The sequence below is a fragment of the Garra rufa genome, chromosome 5 (assembly GCF_049309525.1).
Source record: "Garra rufa chromosome 5, GarRuf1.0, whole genome shotgun sequence".
NCBI classification, from domain to species: Eukaryota; Metazoa; Chordata; class Actinopteri; order Cypriniformes; family Cyprinidae; genus Garra; species Garra rufa.
Window position 1 is genome coordinate 43,578,700 of NC_133365.1, and position 19,576 is coordinate 43,598,275.

General features: G+C 34.6%; 1 protein-coding gene across 1 annotated transcript in view; it reads right to left on the reverse strand.

Annotated features, from left to right (window-relative positions):
- The window catches only part of LOC141334872 (protein unc-13 homolog B-like), a 55,823-nt gene that overhangs the window by 11,922 nt on the left and 24,325 nt on the right, over nucleotides 1–19,576 (reverse strand). The window contains exons 18-31 of the mRNA XM_073840096.1: nucleotides 15,721–15,847; nucleotides 15,362–15,458; nucleotides 11,739–11,882; nucleotides 11,112–11,189; nucleotides 10,928–11,005; nucleotides 8,750–8,770; nucleotides 8,488–8,526; nucleotides 7,803–7,829; nucleotides 7,591–7,611; nucleotides 5,895–5,924; nucleotides 2,394–2,408; nucleotides 2,051–2,071; nucleotides 1,151–1,177; nucleotides 958–996 (exon numbers count right to left, since the gene is read on the reverse strand). Coding sequence (XP_073696197.1) covers nucleotides 958–996; nucleotides 1,151–1,177; nucleotides 2,051–2,071; nucleotides 2,394–2,408; nucleotides 5,895–5,924; nucleotides 7,591–7,611; nucleotides 7,803–7,829; nucleotides 8,488–8,526; nucleotides 8,750–8,770; nucleotides 10,928–11,005; nucleotides 11,112–11,189; nucleotides 11,739–11,882; nucleotides 15,362–15,458; nucleotides 15,721–15,847 — 764 coding nt within the window. The remainder of the gene's footprint in view (nucleotides 1–957; nucleotides 997–1,150; nucleotides 1,178–2,050; nucleotides 2,072–2,393; nucleotides 2,409–5,894; nucleotides 5,925–7,590; nucleotides 7,612–7,802; nucleotides 7,830–8,487; nucleotides 8,527–8,749; nucleotides 8,771–10,927; nucleotides 11,006–11,111; nucleotides 11,190–11,738; nucleotides 11,883–15,361; nucleotides 15,459–15,720; nucleotides 15,848–19,576) is intronic.

The following is a 19,576-nucleotide window of genomic DNA, read 5'->3' on the forward strand; positions in this document are numbered from 1 at the left end:
ACTGAATTAGAAAAGTCTGGCATCAAAAGTATATGTTTTCAAAATGCACAGAATGTTAAAATTGCTCTTAAGCCATAATATTCTGCAAATAATTAGGCTTTATTAATCAAAACTCTGTGTGTAAATCATACTTTGTGTGAAAAGGAATAAAAGCTGTCAGAGTTTTACTGCCTCTAGTGTTCAATTCAACTGGAAACTGCAGTGATTCGTACATATAGGTATGTTTTTTCAGTTTTGCAGACATGTATATAGAGGGACGTATTTTTAATAAACCTATGTTGCATTTATCTTTTGGTTGCAATATAATGGTTTCCCAATTCAGAGTACTATTAAAGATTGTATATGTGTTGTGTGAGGAATTTGGCTATTGAAAATATAATTTTTTCAAATAAGGATTTGTTTGTTTCTGAAAAAGACTCAAAGATTCAAGTCATTAAAATGATCCAAACTTCCAAACTAAGTAGCAAAGTTGACCAGACTTCAGTCAAAAGCCTGGCAGCACGAGACCACCTCAAACGATCCATAAAACACATGGATTGTCCTAATGAGTGTTCTAGATTCTGCTCGAGAGCAATGCTCCAAGACAGCAGAAAAAAACGTTTAATAAGCATCTGTTACTGTATTTACCAAAACAGTGATTACTTATTCACTGACAACATCTTAATCATATCATTTGCCTAAGGCTCGTCATTATTTAAGGTTTGAATTATGGGTAATTGTTTTTATGTCACATCAGGGCACAAGAATCCTATTCCACTAAAAAACAAGACTCTGACAATGAGGTAGTGGAGCCCTGGGGCAGGATCACAGCCAAACAGCACACATCTCTCCTTCCCTTCAGATTTTATACACACACTTGCTCCTCACACTAATGAGACCTTGTTCTATCATGTTGTAGAAAGTACCACACACAAATACACACACCCACACACACACAGATGTGCATCAGCTTATTACCTCAGGTCCATCACCCACCTCTGTGGTCGTGTTCCCATCCTTGAGACAGAGAAACAAAATTACATTCAATATCACACAGAGTCCTGTTGATCCAGAGACTATGGGTCAATACTGCCACAGACAAACAGTGTGTGTGTGTGTGTGTGTGTGTGTGTGTAGGTGTAGGTGTGAGTGAGTGAGTGTGTGCACAAACCTCCTTCTCTTTGTCCTTCTTTTCCCCCTGATGCCAGAACATGGAAACAAACACATGAATCAAAAAAACATAGACATATACAAACAAACACACAAGATACAAACTATAAGCTCTTATAGGCTGAATCTAAATGAGCACATATGATGCATTATTCAATACATTACTGGAAATGAATGCAAACATTTGCTTATTTAGTTGTTACCGCATAACATTGATATAATGAAGATGATCCCGTACGGGGAAGGAAGCAAAATGTGTTTAATGACTATGTAAAAATATACATTAATTTATACGCATATATTAAAATACTAAATCCAATACATTAATCTTCAAAAGTTTGGAGTCAGTAAGATTTTTTAAATGTTTTTATTATGTATATATTAACACACACATGCATGTATATATTAAATAGTACATGGCCTACGCTTGGCCCCATTTGAAATTTATCTCATACATGTAATTATCAAATAACAGAATCTCAATAATTTGTAACACATTTAAAATGAATCAATAAAACACTAGCCAAAACATGCTATTTTCCTTAATTCTGTGGGGCAATCTTACTCTAGGGGTCTAACCTGAACGTTTCACTTCAAAATATCAAAGCTGCTTTTTGGTTAATCGTTGGTCTATGAGCTACATGCAGTAAAAAAAAAAATGTCCTGATGTTATCAGTATGGTGTGCCACGTTACAACTAGTTAAACTTTTAAAAATACATCTCAAGACGTTCTATTTAATGTCTTTGGCTGCACTTCATTGTGGTTTTTGATCAATTATTGCTGTCACTTCAGAACACTGATGCTCATCCCAAGGGCTGTGACCACCATAGACATTAGGTGCATTATATATATACACACACAAGCTTTAAGTACTACCCAAAATACCCTAGGTGCACACACCTTTTCCTTTTTAGTTACAGACTGCAGAAAGAAAGAATGAACAAAAAGACAATAAAAACAAAAACAAACAAAAAACAAAGTTTAAACAGATATAAAATGCAAATGAGCACATAGATGAACTCAAACACCACAATATCTTCCGTACACAAAATTGAAGGGAAGGAAAGAAGAATCTAGATAAATAATTCTACTGGGTAATAAGAGGAAGAAGTTAAATAGAAGAAAAGAAACTAGCTCCCTAAATATTTGATTGATCTGCGCAGAGCATCTGATACGACGACACTGACTACTTCACTACAACTGTCATACATCAAACTAAAGCATTTAGCTCTCACAAACCCACCTTCTGCCTGTCAAGCTGTACATACAGATGAAAGGAGAGATGGTAAAAACAACAGTCAATAACAGATGGATGAATGGCAGGGGGTGAGGGTGACGAAGAGAAGGAAGTTGAAATTTTTAAACAGGAGAAGTCGAATACTCAAGGGGCCATTCAAATAGGATGTGTTTGTGCATTAAAAAGAGCTAAAGAGTGGATTGAAGCATTTGCCTAATCACGACAACCAGAACGCAAAACTGCTGTGAGATGTGACGATAATAATCAGAACATTTTGATATTTAAATATGTAAATTAGTTCACCCAAAAATGAAAAATCTGTCATTAATTACTCACCCTCATGTCGTTCCAAACCCGTAAAGTCTTCATTGATCTTTGGAATGCAAATCAAAATATTTTTGATGAAATCCAAGAGCTTTCTGACCCTGCATAGAGAGCAACGTATCTACCACGTTCAAGGCCCAGAAAGGTAGTAAGGACATCGATAAAATAGTCCATGTGACATCAGTGGTCCAACAGTTATGTTATGAAGTTATGAGAATACTTTTTTTTATTGTGCAAAAGAAATGCTGGCTCCTGCGCCATTCACTTTTGTGAATGGCGGCAGATTTTAGGTGATTTTAACAATGTTCTTAATTCCTTTCTGGGCCCTGAACGTTTCAGATGTGTTGCTGTCTATGCAGGGTAAAAAAGCTCTTTGATTTAATAAAAAATATACTAATTTTTGTTCAGAAGATAAACAAAGGTCTTATGGGTTTGGAACAACATGAGGGTGAGTAATAAATCACAGAATTTTCATTTTTGAGGGAACTAAACCTTCAACGGTCATGCTATTTGCCTCTATCTATGCATTTGTTTCTTTCTCCCTACACACGCCAACGTACCAGTCAAAAGTTCACTGCTAAAGAACATTACCATGAACACTGACAGCAACACCTGACTCACACAAACTCAAGGACAGCAGAATATTTGTCATCACTTCACAGCGTCATCGTTAAAATGCGGAATTAATTGAAAAATGTCTGCACATGTCTGGCTTTTAAAAAATGCCTGGACGCAATAACACAATTCACACAGCAAAACACTCACACTTTAGGTGCAGTCACTAGAAGAGTGCCTGCTAAGCCTAAAACTGCTCCTGTTTTATTTCAGTTCTTTTGATTGACATGTGACAATCAAATCACAGTCCCAAAACTAATCTTTAGTTAAACGGATAGTTCACCCAAAAATGAAAATTCTGTCATTAATTACTCACCCTCATGTCGTTTCGTTCCAAACCCATAAGGCTTTTGTTCATCTTAGAAACACAAATAAATATATTTTTGATGAAATCCGAAAGTTTTCAGGACCTTCAAAGACAGCAATGCAACTGAAATGTTCCCAGGCCCAGGGACATCGGTAAAACAGTCCATGTGACATAAATGGTTCAGTGCAATTTTATGAAGCTACAAGAATTCTTTTTGTGCACAAAGAAATAAAAAACAATTCTTCTCCAAACGACGTATTCTACCATTATCAAGAATACCATGGCGCATATATGCACGTAAACAAGACGCAGCGAGTCTTCTTTGCACACAAGAAGTATTTTTGTAGCTTCGTAAAATTACGGTTGAACCACTGACGTCACATGGACTGTTGTGCTGATGCTCTTACTATGTTTCAGGGTCTGGGAACATTTCAGCTGCATTGCTGCCTACGCAGGGTCAGAAAGCTCTCGGATTTCATCAAAAACATCTTAATTTGTTTTCTGAAGATGAATGAAGGTCTTACAGTTTTGGAACGACTTGAGGGTGAGTAATTAACGACAGGATTTTCATTTTTGGACAAACTATCGCATTAACTATCATTATTTGATCCCTTTTACTGAACACAATACTGAAGGGAGGATAGGAAACTATAGGAATAAATGTGTTGCAACAGGATAACCACAATCACAGGAGTACATGATACAAACTATTGAAAGGTATACAACCAACAGGGTTTCACATCACACCATTTTTTTCTTTACAAAACCAACCTTATTCTCCTTTTCTTTGTTGTCAATCTACAAATAAAAATATATCATACATTTTCAAATTACAGTCCAGTGTACCACCAAATGCAAACACCAACCTGCTAAAATCACATTTCATTACTTGCTCACTAATGGATCCTCTGCAGTGAATGGGTGCCGTCAGATTAAGTCTGATAAAAGGTACCTGATTCATGATAACTGAAGTAATGTTATTATGGTTTATGGATATGTATTTTGTCCAAAAGCGGTGGTTTAATGTTAAATTCTTTAATGATGGATGACAGCTTTCCACTTCACAAGCTGTTAATAGAGACGTTTCGATTACTTGTGGATTACTGTGATGTTTTTATCAGCTGTTTAGACTCTCATTCTGATGGCACCCATTCACTCCAGTGGATCCATTGGTGAGCAAGTGATGTAATGCTAAATTTCTCTAAATCTACATCTTGGATGGCCTGAGGGGAGTAAATTTGTAGCAAATTCAGATTTTTGAATGAACAATTCCTGTATATGCACATACAAACAAGAGTTCAAAAGTGCATAAATTGTCTAGTGAATTCATCCCTACAGTATGATTTTTAAGGTGATTTCTATTCAATGGACTTTCCAGATCTTTTATAGTCTTACTCTGCAGTTCACTCAGTATGTGGAGCTGTGTTTTAATTAGCTTGCATTACGTAATGATGCTGATGTTAACCCAACTGCAATCATTACCATCACAGCTGGAGTCTAGAACACAAACTCCACAGGACACATGACACAGAGGACTCACTCACCTCCAATTAAAAATATAGCATTTGTATGGATCTAATTAATATCTTTAAGCTTGCATTTAAGACTAGCTATATTTACTATATGAATACAGAGAACATACATATTTCATTCAGCTTCACTGCTCTTGATATGATAAAAGAATCAATTAAGGCCCAAATCCCAGCTGCAGAAGTGAAAGCTTTTGATTCTTTTAAAGCTTTAGTGCTACATTAAATTATCTGGGCGCAATTAATGGGTCAATTAGGCTTTAATGTGCATAACTAAGTATGACTGCAATCTAAAGACCCGTCTGCTCAATCAGATTTTCCTAATCACCTTGTCTTAAAGAGACAGTTCACCCAAAAATGAACATTGTCATCGTTTACTCGCCTGTACTCTGTTTCAAACCCTGTATTTTCTTTAGTATGTCACAAAAAAAGACATGAATGAACGATTAAATGAAAACCATACAGTGCAGGTGTGCACAACCCTGTTCCTGGAAATCTATCTTTCTACCTACCTTCCTTCCAACCCTGATGAAACACACCTGTGCTCCTTCAGATCCTAATTAGTTGGTTCAGTTGTGTTTGATCAGGGTTGGAGCTGAACTCTGCAGGAAGGTAGATCTCCAGGAACAGCCTTGGGCACCCTGCTATAGTGTATATCTGCCAAGGTTTAGAATTTTTTTTTTTGTCCATTTTGGACTAAAGAAAAGCATTGACTGTGATCTCTTAACATACCTCTGATCCTTCTGAATCTGAAATGCCAGACTGATGGAAAAGATGTAAATGCATAAGTAATAACAAACAAAGTAAACAATTAAAACTATTGAAGCCCGTTTCATCCACTGAATAAAAAAAAAAAAGGTATTTCGACTTATCGCATGATTCAAATTTTTTTCTCTGATTTTGTGATACAAACTTGCAACTCTGACTTTTTCCTCCAAACTGTTAGATATTGACCCGCAATTGCGAGTTATAAATTCAGAATTGCGAGATATAAACTTTCAATTGCGAGTTATAAAGTCATTAGCATTAGCATAGCATTTCTAACTTTTTTTAGAGTTTATATCTCACAATTCTGACTTTATTACTCGCAATATCAAGTTTATCTTACAAATCTAAGAAAAAAGTCAGAATTTACTTGTAATTCAGACTTCTTTTCTTAAAATTGTGTGATATAAACTCGCAATTGTGAGTTAAAAAGGCAGAATTGCGAGATATAAAGTTGCAGTTCTGACTTTGTTTCTCATTTCTGACTTTATTTCTCACAAACTTGTAATTGTAAGTTATGAAGTCAGAATTGTGGGCTATAAACTCGCAATTCTGACTTTTTCTTTAGAATTGTGAGAAACTTGAAATTCAGGGTTTTTTTTCAGAATTGTGTGAAACTTGCAATTGCGAGTTATAAAGGCAGAATTGTGACTTTTTTCTCTCATTTCTGACTTTTTTTCCCCATAATTGTAAGATAAAAACCTGTAATTGCGAGTTATAAAGTCAGAATTGTGGGATATAAACACGCAATATTGTTTTTTTTCTCACAATTTTGACTTTTTTTTTTTTTTAACTGTGTGGTATAAACTTGCAACTGCGAGTTATAAAGTCAACTGCAGGATATAAACAATTCTCAGAATTGCCTATTTCATAATTCTAACTTTATATATTCTAACTTTTTATATTGCAGTTCTAAGAAAAAATAATTGAGAAAAAAAAGTCAGAATTGTGAGACAAAAAGCAATTACCATTTAAAAAAATTATTCAGTGGCAGAAACGAGTTTGCATATAAAACAATGATAGACATAAAAAATAAATAAATAAATAACTACATGAAGCTTTACTCACACTAGTGTTAAAAAGTTTGGGCTCAGTAAGATTTTATTCTTGTTTGGGGAAATTAAAAAAAAAAAAAAGTTTATCCTATGTTTCAAACTGATCAAAAATGAGAACAAAGACTTAAAGTACATAAAAAAATAAGCTGTACGAGTCCTGTTTTTAACACTGATAATAATAATGAATATTTTTTTAACAGCAAATCACCATATTAGAATAATTTCTTAAGGCTCACGTGACACTGAAAACTGTGTGAAAAAGTGTAATGGCTGCTCACAATTTAGCTTTGGCAGCAAATGAATAAATTGCATATAAAAATTTATTAAAAATATTACAATATTACTGTTTTATAAACAAAAAAACTCAACCACCCCAAACCTTTTAGCCATAGTGTAACTATCTGCTCTGTTGAAAATCTCAGTGCTATAAAGTGGCTGCACTGTACTGTACTAGCAGGCATAGACTGCACAATAATTGCTGCATTGTATCCGGTCGCTTAGTCACCACATATCTCTGTCAGTGTGAACAGCCATTAATAATGTTTCATATGTTTGATAAACAGCTTCATAAAGAAGCACATCAGGTGAGACGTATGCCTGTTTCTCACCTTAGCATCTGATTCATCCGACTGGTAATGAAAAATAAAGAACAAGATGAGTAACAGTGAAAACAAAGAACAAAAAAGAAAAAAAGGTGCTAGGTAGTAGCAGAAGACTTTCACTGTGTCGTTGATTTAAACTAAATCTTGCAAAACACCCCCACACACACACATTCATGGAATCACACATTCTTCTGTACTGCAGTATTGAATGTACAGACCTCATTGCCTTCATCATCAGTGATGGCCTGAGCAAAAGGAGACCAAAAGAAACAGAATTTTGTGTTTGTGACCCCTAACTTTTTACATATTCGCATCTGCATAAACAAACACACATCTTTGTCTAAATGGAAGAAATTTAATAACAGTTTAAAAGATCAAAATATTATGTGACCATGGACCAGTCATAAAAGTCAATTTTTGGATATTGAGATTTATACATTATCTGAAAGCTAAATAAGCTTTGTATTGATGTATGGTTGTTAACATAAGAAAATATTTGGTTGAGATACAACTATTTGAAAATCTGAGAAAAAAAAAATAGAGAAAATTGCCTTTAAAGTTGTCCAAATGAAGTTCTCAGCAATGTATATTACTAATCAAAAATTAAGTTTGGATATATTTATGGTAGGACATTTACAAAATATCTTCATGCAACATGATCTTTACTTAATATCCTAATGATTTTTGGCATAAAAGAAAAAACGATAATTTTGACCTATACAATGTTTTGTTGGCTATTGCTACAAATATACCCATGCTACTTACGACTAGTTTCGTGGTCCAGGGCCACAAATATATATTTTTTTTATTTTTCAAGTAAAAATATTGAATTTTGTCAATTCACTGGTAATTAGCAGGTAATTAGCTGTTAATGGACACTATCTATAGACTCTCTCAACACACCTCCTCCTCATCGTCCTCAGGCTCCTCCTCATTCTCCAGCTTGGAGTGAAAATAAAGATCAATGTTACGTGATTTAAGGATTTTACAGTATATTAAGAGCACAACACTACAAAGGGCTGATTGATATGGGTGGCATAAGGTGGTGCAAAAAGGGTACTACAACCTAGTGAAAGTGTCTAAATACAACACCTACTAAAGCACACAAAACACACAGGGATTAGGTTAGGGATGGTTTATCTCCAAACTACATCGCTTCACCTACCCGCTCTTCCTCAACAGTATACTATATACAAAAAAATGTATATGGTTAGCTCAGCTACCATAAACATTCACTATAAACACACACACACACACACACACACACACACACACACACACACACACACACACACACACACACACACACACACACACACACACACACACACACACACACACACACACACACACACACACACACACATATCTACACAAAACTGCACACACAAATTCTGAAAAACACACTGGTGTCCAAAAATAGAAATGGCATTTTCATGTCTTCCAGCAGATGATTCACCAGAATTTCCAAAAAGATGCGGAACATTTGGATGAACTCTTGACAGATAATAAGTTCAGTTCATTGCTCACCACAAGTATATCATGAATAAAATGCCAGTAGGCCCATCATCATCAAACCGTAACCATACACTTCAGTTTTCCCAGTTTCATAGACTCACTAAAGCAGCTCGATGACACTTTTCCATTGCGTGGTATGACTCGGCTCGGCACGACTCGGCTTTTTCTCGGCACGACTCAAAGTGGGTGGGATTAAAGATGATCATTATAGCGCCACCACCTAGTCTACCGACCACAATACAGCGTGGTCGTTTGAAAAAGTTGTGTAAACAAATGATACTGCGGTGGCTGTTGCTGACTACTTAAATCTAGTGGGTTTGATGTCTCATGTCACAAACCCAGTCATGCTGGGAGTGACTATTCTCTTTGATCAATCAGTGATCTGCAGTGTTTACACATCACATTTTAGTATAAGTACGGCTTGCCTGGAACCTCAACCAAGGTGGTACTAAAATAAAGTACCAGGTACTACACATTGTACACTACAAGTCAAAAGTTTTTGAACAGTAAGATTTTTTATGTTTTTTTTTTTAAAGAAGTTTCTTCTGCTCACCAAGCCTGCATTTATTTGATCCAAAGTACAGCAAAAACAGTAACATTCTGAAATATTTTTACTATTTAAAATAACAGTTTTTTATCTGAATATATTTTAAAATGTAATTTATTCCTAAGATCGAAGCTAAATTTTCAGCATCATTACTCGAGTCTTGTCCAGTCTTGAAACATTTCTTTTATAACAGTCGAGAACATTTTTTTCAGGATTCTTTGATGAATAGAAAGATCCAAAGATCAGCATTTATCTAAAATAAAAATCTTTTGTTACATTATACACTATACCATTTAAAAGCTTGGAGTCAGTATAATTTTTTCGAAGAAAGAAATTAATAGGTTTATTTAGCAACAATGCTTTAAATTAATCAAAGTGATAAAGATATTTATAATGTTAGAAAAGATTTCTATTTCAGACAAATGCTATTCTTCTGAACATTCTATTTTCTATCAAAGAAATCTGAAAAAAATTCTACTCAGCTGTTTTAAACATAATAATAATAATAATAATAATAATAATAATAATAATAATAATAATAATAATAATTGTTTTTGAGCAGCAAATTAGAATATTAGAATGATTTCTGAAGAATCACGTGACTGGACTAATGATGCCAAAAATTCAGCTTTGCAATCACAGGAATAAATTACATTTTAAAATAGATTCAAATAGAAAACATTTATTTTAAATAGTACAAATATTTTAAAATATTACTGTTAATTGTTTTGACTCGTAGCCCCCAAAAGTGGGCCATAAATTGCCATAAGCAGCATAAAAATGACACAAATTCAGGGTAAATCTGTGAATTCTAAGGTAATGTAATACTGTCTTAGATTTTTGGTCAAAAGTCAAGTTAAAAGTTTACGTTCCCCAATATTTTTTTTCTTTTTTACTTTTATTTAGAAAGGAACCATTAAATTGATAAGAAGGGACAGTAAAGAAATGATTCTTTGATAATGTGACACTAAAGAATGGAGTAAAGGCTGCAGAAATCTTAATTTATATCATAATATTACCTTTTTTTAATTAAAAAAATGCATTCTAATGCTGTCAGCATACAAGAAAAATGTTAACAAACCCACACTTTTGAATGATAGTGTACCTTTTAAGGCACTACATTTTTGCTAGAAAACAAAAAAGTACTATGGTAACCAAAATTTCTTGGACATTTGAAGTGGCTTTGCCTCTGTTATATGACAATTTACCCTAGTACCACCACAGAACTTTTCTGTAATAGTGTTGCATCTGCAGCAAGTAACGTCATGTTTAACTCACCTGCTTGGCTCCCATAGATTCAAACATCTTCTCCAACATAACACGCATCTGCTGAACATTGTTCATCAACACACAGGGCTGCAGGAGAGAAAGGAAACAGCACAAGGACAGATAAAGAGATTTTTACTGTACGTTAGCAACAATTTGGTACAAATATAGTGCTTACGTGTTTTTTAACACTCACCGTTTTTTCTTTCTCACAGTAAGAGGGGAAACTCTTGCTTAGAATAGCACAATACTGCAGGAGCACTTTGGTGATAGTCTGGTTTGGGGAAAAAAAGGAAAAGAAGAAACACTATTACACCTAAACGGTATGAGTAAATGAACTACACCTTGTACTGAGCTGGTAATCTGGAATGGAAGACAAATTGACGTTGTTGTTAAAAGCTGATGAATTTTTCATGTGAAGATGCATTAAGTTGCTGTTTTGTACCCCTAAATAGACCTCAGTATGCTGATTACTGATTTTAAAAAATGATACCGCGATAATGATCATGTCAGATAACTGCATTCAGTATTTAGTCACCGCTTCACTAAAATCTAATAAAATGTAAACGCATCTCAGCTCCTACAAAACCTGTGTAGGCTTCAACAAAGATGTCTCTGCGACAGACGTCTAAGTTAAATATGACTCACAGGCTAAGAAGCAGATGGTGACGGTCTAAAGACAAACACTCTGTGTGCCAGCAGCTTATATTTCTCTTTCCTCCCATTTCTCTTTCAGTCAGGCTCTGCTTGTCTATCTTCCAGCTTCTCTGCAACTATCTTTTGAATGTAGTATATAATATGGTTTAGGTCTGTTGATCTTCACCTTGGCAAATCGTCGGTTGTACTGGGCAACCACTGCAGGATCAGGACAGTCTAATTTCTTGATGATTTCAAAGCTTTGGTTGAGCTGAGTGAAGATGTCCACAACTGAACAGGAGAATAGAGCATGCTCAGATGTCTGCTGGAACTGTAGAAAAAAACAAAAACAGGAAAGATGTTTCTTCAGCTACGGGAACTGTCCTGTGTCTTTGTGTGTTTATTTTATTAGGGTCCAGATGGCAGGGGCGGATCTACCGGGGTGGCACGGGGTGGCAATTGCCACCCTCAGAAAAAGCCTTGCCACCCCATTTGCCACCCCAGCACTGTCCTAGTGTTCTAAAAATAAAAGAGTTTCCTCGACCGATTTACAGCAGCGACTCTGTATTTTGATGAGATAAAAATAGCGTGCGTCCCAATCATCTATCAGCGTCCAACCCTGTAGCGTCGCCCTGGAAACCAAGGACGGACAGCTGAAGCCAAGCGATCAAGCGAAAACATGCCGGGAGGTTGTCGCATCAGTCCGCGATGACTTGAAAACGACAAATACGAATTATGTTTAAAATTAGTAGTCGGGCTCGCACAATCGCCAGCCCGACGTCCCGGGGCTATTGTGTTTTCCTGTCGGGCTACCAAAATGTTTCACCGCTTTCCCGAGGGACTATCGTAAAGTAGAGGGCTCCTGCAGGTTCTAAACTCCTCAATTTAGTTGCATCAAATTTAAGGCCATAAAAAAGTTGTAAATACGTTAAATAGAATAAGAAAATGCTTAAATATAATTTTAAGAGGTCTCAGTTGGGGACGGAAAGACAAGAATCGCGATAGGGCTGGATAAAACTTCAAAAAGCAATGATGACATTGAATAAATATGCGCGCTGCACGTTTCAAAAAAGTCAAAACGCGGCACGGATGTCAATTTGCAAATTTTCAGCTGTTTATAGTCAGATTAGCCTATTGCAAATATCGACCCACGTTTTTATGCAACAAACACATAGAGTTGTAAATGTGAAACAAATTAATGTGCTTTCTAAAAATCGAAACAATTAAGACAGTAATATTTATGTTTTAAATAAATATAATCAATTATCTACTTGATTTATCCCTTTTAATGGTATAAAGGCTGAAATGCCATTGTATAAGACATTTTGTTTTTGTGAAAATCTGAATTATAAGTCATGTCATTTTATGGCTTAATACAGTATGTTACATTGTCCAACCCCACTCATACTGTGTTCATTTTACTTGTGCAGCTCTTAAAAAGAGTCATACATTGCCCTAAATTGATATTTAAAAATTCTGCAGATGCACTGTAAATAGTGAAAAAAATTAATTCCTTTATATCTGTTTGTTTGTGTATTGAAAATATTTTTGATTGCCATTTAGACTTCTATCTGATTTTCTATATTTAAAAATATTGTCTTTTTTATTCGGGCTAGTTAAATTAATGTTATAATTAATTTTATAGCTTCTTTTTGACTACCTTTTAGTACTTTTAGGCTAAAATGTGAAATGTATTTGTGAAAAACTTGTTTTTGAACTGCAAGTTTTAGAATTTTAGTGAATTTCATGTTTTTTTAACAGTCATTTTATACCAGTCATTAATATGTTACCATAGACATTGGCCTACCCCACTCATACAGTATTACTTTTATTTGTGCAGGTCTTAAAAAATACAAAAATAAAAATACTGGAGATACTCTGTAAATTATATTAATTAAATATTTTAAATTATATAATTTGTATACTGTATGTTGGCTTTTTATTTTAGGCAATGTTATATGCAATCCAGACAGTTGTTTTTTTAATAGCACAATAACATCTGTTTTAAAATGTAGAACTCGTGTATGTGAACATGTCATTTACCACAGGCTGGAAAATCTTGAAAATGCACCTTGAAAGTGCTTGAATTTGACTTGTGAATGGTTAAATAAACTGTTGGTCATAACCTTGTTATTTAGTTTTCGGTCCATGCAAATTTTTGGGTTTGTTAAAAAAGAAGAGATACTTGGACTTAAAGGGACTTTTGTTGCTTTACTTGCACTAAAATTATTGAATTTGTTTTCATGTCTTCTCCAAGATATTTGAATACTTTAAAGGTCATTTTGTTGCTCTTGTTGCACTGAATACTGTGATTTATTTTATTCATTTTGAAGATATTTGTTGGTGATTTAAATGTGGTTTCTGTATATTTATTATGTGTTTTTTACTTTAGGAAACTTTGTATCCATATGCAGTCTGCATTGTTTGTCATGCTTTGTAAATTAAACTTGGCATAGACTTAAACTTGCTACAGGTTTGCATAGAACTCAGTAAAGAGAAGTTAAATATACCATACCATCTAATTAAATCTGACTTTCCAATCCAGATATCAGGTTCAAGTCAATCACACATCAGCTTTTATTTAATTTTTATAGGACAATGTAAAAATGTGCACCCTGGTGTATACACCGAATAAGAATAGCGTTTCTTGAATCCACAAAAAAACATGCAAGGATGCTTGCTTCAGTGTTGCCACCCCTCATAATTTTCATGCCACCCCCTTGCCACCCCATGAATAATTTTCTAGATCCGCCCCTGCCAGATGGCATAAAAATGATATGCTTTTTTTAAGAAAATTATGATTCGTTGATTTATGATTGTTGATTTTTATGGATTTTTTAAGTTTTCTTCACAAATCACATTTCATATTTCATCTTAGACATGCTCTTGCTTTAAAAATAATAATAACACACTTATTTTCTAGGGGAAAAAATTGGTGCAAAATGGTTTGTGTGGTGTAAACTAATAAAAATAGATATTTTAACTATTTGAATGAATTTTGAATTTCACTCTTTGTTTATATTATCATAGTTTTAAACATGAAGTATGATTGAAAGTCTGAGTCTGAGAACAAGGCCTAAAAGGGCTGTTTCTTTTTATTTCTTTTTAAAAAGAAAATTGGCTTTTCTTTTTTTTTTAGAATGGATCAATTAAATTGATCAAATGGACAATAGAATATTTATAATGATACAAAATATTTCTATTTTTAGTAAATGTTGTTCTTTTGAACTTAAAAAATGTTGAGCACCAAGTCAGCATATTCAGTTTTGCCATCACAGAAAAAATTGTAACACTTTATAATAAGGTTCATTAGTTAACATTAGTTAACATGAACTATAAATGAACAATACATCTACACCATTTATTAATCTTAGTTAGTGTTAATTTCAATAAGTATTTTCACCATATATTTGATCAAATAAATGCAGCATTGGAGAGCAAAAAAGACTTCTTTCAAAAACATAGAAAGAAATTGTTTACCAACCCCCAAATTTTGAATATATATAATATATTGCAATTTTTATAAAAAAAAAAAAAAGGATTTGAAAAGTAGCATAAATAAATGAAGGCACTGTAGAAAGCATTTCTCAAAAGCATTTTTCAAAACATTTCAAATTTGCCCTTTACATAACGAAAAGAAAATGTCTGTTAATCTTAAGAAAAATTATACCCCTAACAGGAAAAAGACAGCAAGTAGCAATTTTATTTGACAAGGTATGTTTTAAAGCCTGGTAGACCAAGAACGAAGAAGCCATATATATAGGAGAGCGGACAACACAGAAAGGTTACACAGCAGTTTCTGAACCATACCCCTTCTCTTTTATCCCTCTCAAGAGCTCCATGCATAAACTCCATCGACACTTCCTCATTCTCAGCCAGCCACTGAAGAACAAATGGCAGAAACCACCTACAGATGGGAAATGAAAAAGAAATATAGAGAAAGAGGAGGAGTAATATAGCAGGAGGGCAGCTAAGCAGCAAGTGGTCAAGAACATTTAAACAACAGAGGAAAGCATCAACTAGTCAATATGGGACTGTAGGTGATGGCAGATTGCGAGTGAGAACATAAAACTTCTCAAAAGAAGAACAAACTGCAGTTTATTTGCAGTAAAGAGAGAAAAGTTTAGCCAAAGATGCTCTGAAAGAATTTTAGAAGCAGGGTGACTCACGATGGGTACTCTGGGACGGTGTCTGTGAAGGCGGGAAGGTCATGGACGTATTCGTTGTAGAGCCATTTCACTTTGAAATGCAGATTCATGTAGTCCGCACTTTTACACAATCTCAGCTTCTCATGCTCTGGAGAAACAAACAGCATGAGTCAACAGATTTAATTTCTTTTTACCTTGTCACGAATTTCACCCAGTAAACATTTACTCTTCTTCGTCTTCAATGTAGCGAACTAAGAATGAACTGCTTTTTCATCTGAAAGTCTCTAGCTGTATAGGCTAAGAAATGCATTTCACACACACACACACACACACACACACACACACACACACACACACACACACACACACACACACTACCATTCAAAAGTTTACAGACAGTATGTTTGTAAATATATATATATATATATTACTTTTATTTAGCAAGTATGCATCAAATCGATCAAAAGAGACAGTAAAGACTTTTACATTGTTACAAAAAAATATGTGACTCTGGACCACAAAACCATGGGTCAAAATGATCATTTTTTCTTTTATACCAAAAATCATTAGGATATTAAAGAAAAGATCATGCCCCATGGAGATATTTTGTAAATTTCCTACTGTGAATTGTCAAAGCTTTATTTTTGATTGGTAATATGCATTGCTAAGAACTTCATTTGGACAATTTTAAAGGCGATTTCGATTTGCACCCTCAGCTTTCAGATAATTTCAATAAAAAAATTTAACCTTATGACTGGTTTTGTGGTCCATGGTCACATATATATATATATATTTCAAATAAATGAGTGTTCTTTTGAATTTTATATTCAGAATTACATTCAGAATGTAAAAATGTATCATGGTTTCTACAAAAATATTAAGCAGCTCAACTGTTTTCAACATTGATAATAATAACAAAAAATAAATAAATGAAAAAAATAAGGAATGGCTGTTAAAAATTCAGCATAATTCAACATAATAAAAATGCATTTTACAATATACTTTATTAGAAAATAGTTTTTTTTATCAATTAAATGCAGCCTTGGTGAGACTTTCTTCAAAAACAAAAAATCTTAACCAACCCACATACTTTTTTTTTTTTTTTTTTTTTTTTTACACAGTAGTGTACATGTGCACACGCAGACTCTAACAAAGGCTTAACCATATGTCTTACCAGCATAAAAATCAAGTCTGCGAATATGGAATGTGGCAGGTGCTAAAATCAAGAAAACAAGGCAGGAGAGAATGGAGAGATGAAGAACACTTGAGAAAGAATGGAAAGAAGTGCAGGTGTGCAATGAAAGGAGTGGTTTTAGAAGAAAAGGATACTGGCATCAAAAGGAAAACATAATTTTTTCAATGAGGAGTCTAACTCTAGTTTGCTCCTACTTGGAAGATCTAAAAGAAAACCAGTGTGTTCTATTCTCTAACTCTGCTGTAAAAATGAGAGAGTGAGGACTCAAGACCAAAAAGAGTGCTTTGAACCTTTAAAGGGGTTTTATCAAAAAACAGGATTTGATTTGCTCTTTTGAAATGAAACCTTAACAATGCAATGATCCCTCCCCTGCCCACTCTAAAAATGATTAAAATGAAACTGCAAATTAAGTCGTTCATGTGCATAGCACAATAATACAACACTAGCCATATTTATTATTCAGTACTCAGCTACTTGGCCCACACAAGTCTTGTGACATAATAAGGCAGATATTGTACTTAATCACCCTAACTGTGCTAACATTCCACTTGGTATCAAAGCTATAGAAGTGATCGTTAAAGGAAACCCCAGATATTAAGACTTGTAAGGCTAAATACAGGTGTGTGCCAAAAAATTAGAATATCGAGGAAAAGTCCATTTATTTCAATAATTTGTTTCAAATAGTGAAACTTGTATGTTGTATTAGTTCACTACACACAAAGTGAAATATTTCAAGCCTTTATTTGTTTCAATTTTGATGATTATGGATTAAAGACAAAAAAAAAAAATCCAGTATTTCACAAAATTAGAATATTTCATGTGACCAATAAAAAAAATATCTTAAACACGTTGGCCTTCTGAAAAGTGTGTTAATGTACTGTATTATGTCCTCAGTACTTTGTTCGGCCTCCTTTTGCACTAATTACAGCATCAAGGCGGCGTGGCATGGAGGCGATCAGCCTTTGACACAGTTGAGGTGTTATGGTAGCCCAAGTTACTTTGATACTGGCCTTCAGCTCATCTGCATTTCGGGGTCTCTGTTCCCTCATCTTCCTTTTGACAATACCCCATTGATTTTCAATGGGGTTTAAATCAGGTGAGTTTGCCGGCCAATCAAGTACAGTTATTCCATGGTTATTAAACCAGGTACTGGTAGTTTTGGCTTTGTGGGCAGGTGCCAAATCCTGCTGGAAAATAAAATCATCATCTCCAAATGCTTGTCGGCAGCAGGAAGCATGAAGTGCTCTAAGATTTTCTGGTAGACATCTGCATTGACTGTGGACTTTATAAAAGACAATGGACCCACACCAGCAGATGACATGGCTCCACAAACCATCACTGACTGTGGAAATTTCACAGTGGACTTTAAGCAGCAGCTTGGCTTTTGTGCTTCTCCGGTCTTCCTCCAGACTCTGGGACCTTGATTTCCAAATGACATTGGAACCACTGGGCAACAGACCAGTAATATTTCTCCTTAGCCCAGCACAGACGCTTCTGAAATTGTTTTTGGTTCAGGAGTGGCTTGATGCATGGAATTCTCCAGCTGTAGCCCATGTCATGCAGACATCTGTATGTGGTAGTTCTTGATGCACTGACACCAGCCTCAGTACACTCCTTATGAAGCTCCCCCAGATTTCTGAACCGCCCTTGCTTGACAATCCTCTCAAGGCTACGGTCATCCCTGTCACTTGTGCACCTTTTCCGGCCACATTTTTCCCTTCCTCTTAACACTCTGGTAATATACTTCAATACTGCACTCTGTGAGCATCCAGCTTCTTTTGCAATTGCCTTTTGAGACTTTTCAATAATGGTGTTCTGCACCACCGTCAAGTCAGCAGTCTTCCCTATGATTTTGAAGCCTACTAAGCCAGACTGAGACAATTTAAAGGCTGTGGAAACCTTTGCAGGTGTTTTGTGTTAATTAGCTAACTAGATTGGGACACAGGGAGCCTACAATGTTGTCGTGATATTCTAATTTTGTGAAATACTGGATTTTTTTATGTTTAATCCATAATCATTAAAACTGAAACAAATAAAGGCTTGAAATATTTCACTTTGTGTGTAGTGAACTAATATAACATACAAGTTTCACTTTTTGAAACAAATTATTGAAATAAATGGACTTTCCCTTGATATTCTATTTTTTTTGGCACATACCTGCATAATGTAAATTATGTCTTTTACTGAAACATGTGGTAGAAAAACTATGAAATAGTTATGCTATTTAGAAAATCCACATTGTTTTATACATATTTTGGACTTATATTAAGCCATACAAGTCCTAATACCCAGGGATCCCTTTAAAAGATGTGGCAGTGCCTAATTACAACTCATTTCAAATTCACTTTTGAGAAAGTAAAAAAAAAAACAGCTTGATTAATTCGAGGGTCAAAGAACTGCTGTTGGAATATGCTCATGCAAACTAATCTATGTGCAAAGAAATGTTAATTAATATAAAAAAGCTGGTAATTTGCATCTGGTAGCTTGTATCTATAACAAGAAATTTACGCCCAAGTTCACACTCTCATTACTCCAAAAGACCTTATAGCACTATGACCTTTACCATTCTTCCAATGTTTGTAGATGATATGATTAAGAACTGAAGACAGACACAGATGAAAAAAAGAAAGATGGAATGATGAGTATTCTCAAATAAATTTATAGTGAACACAAACAAACTTT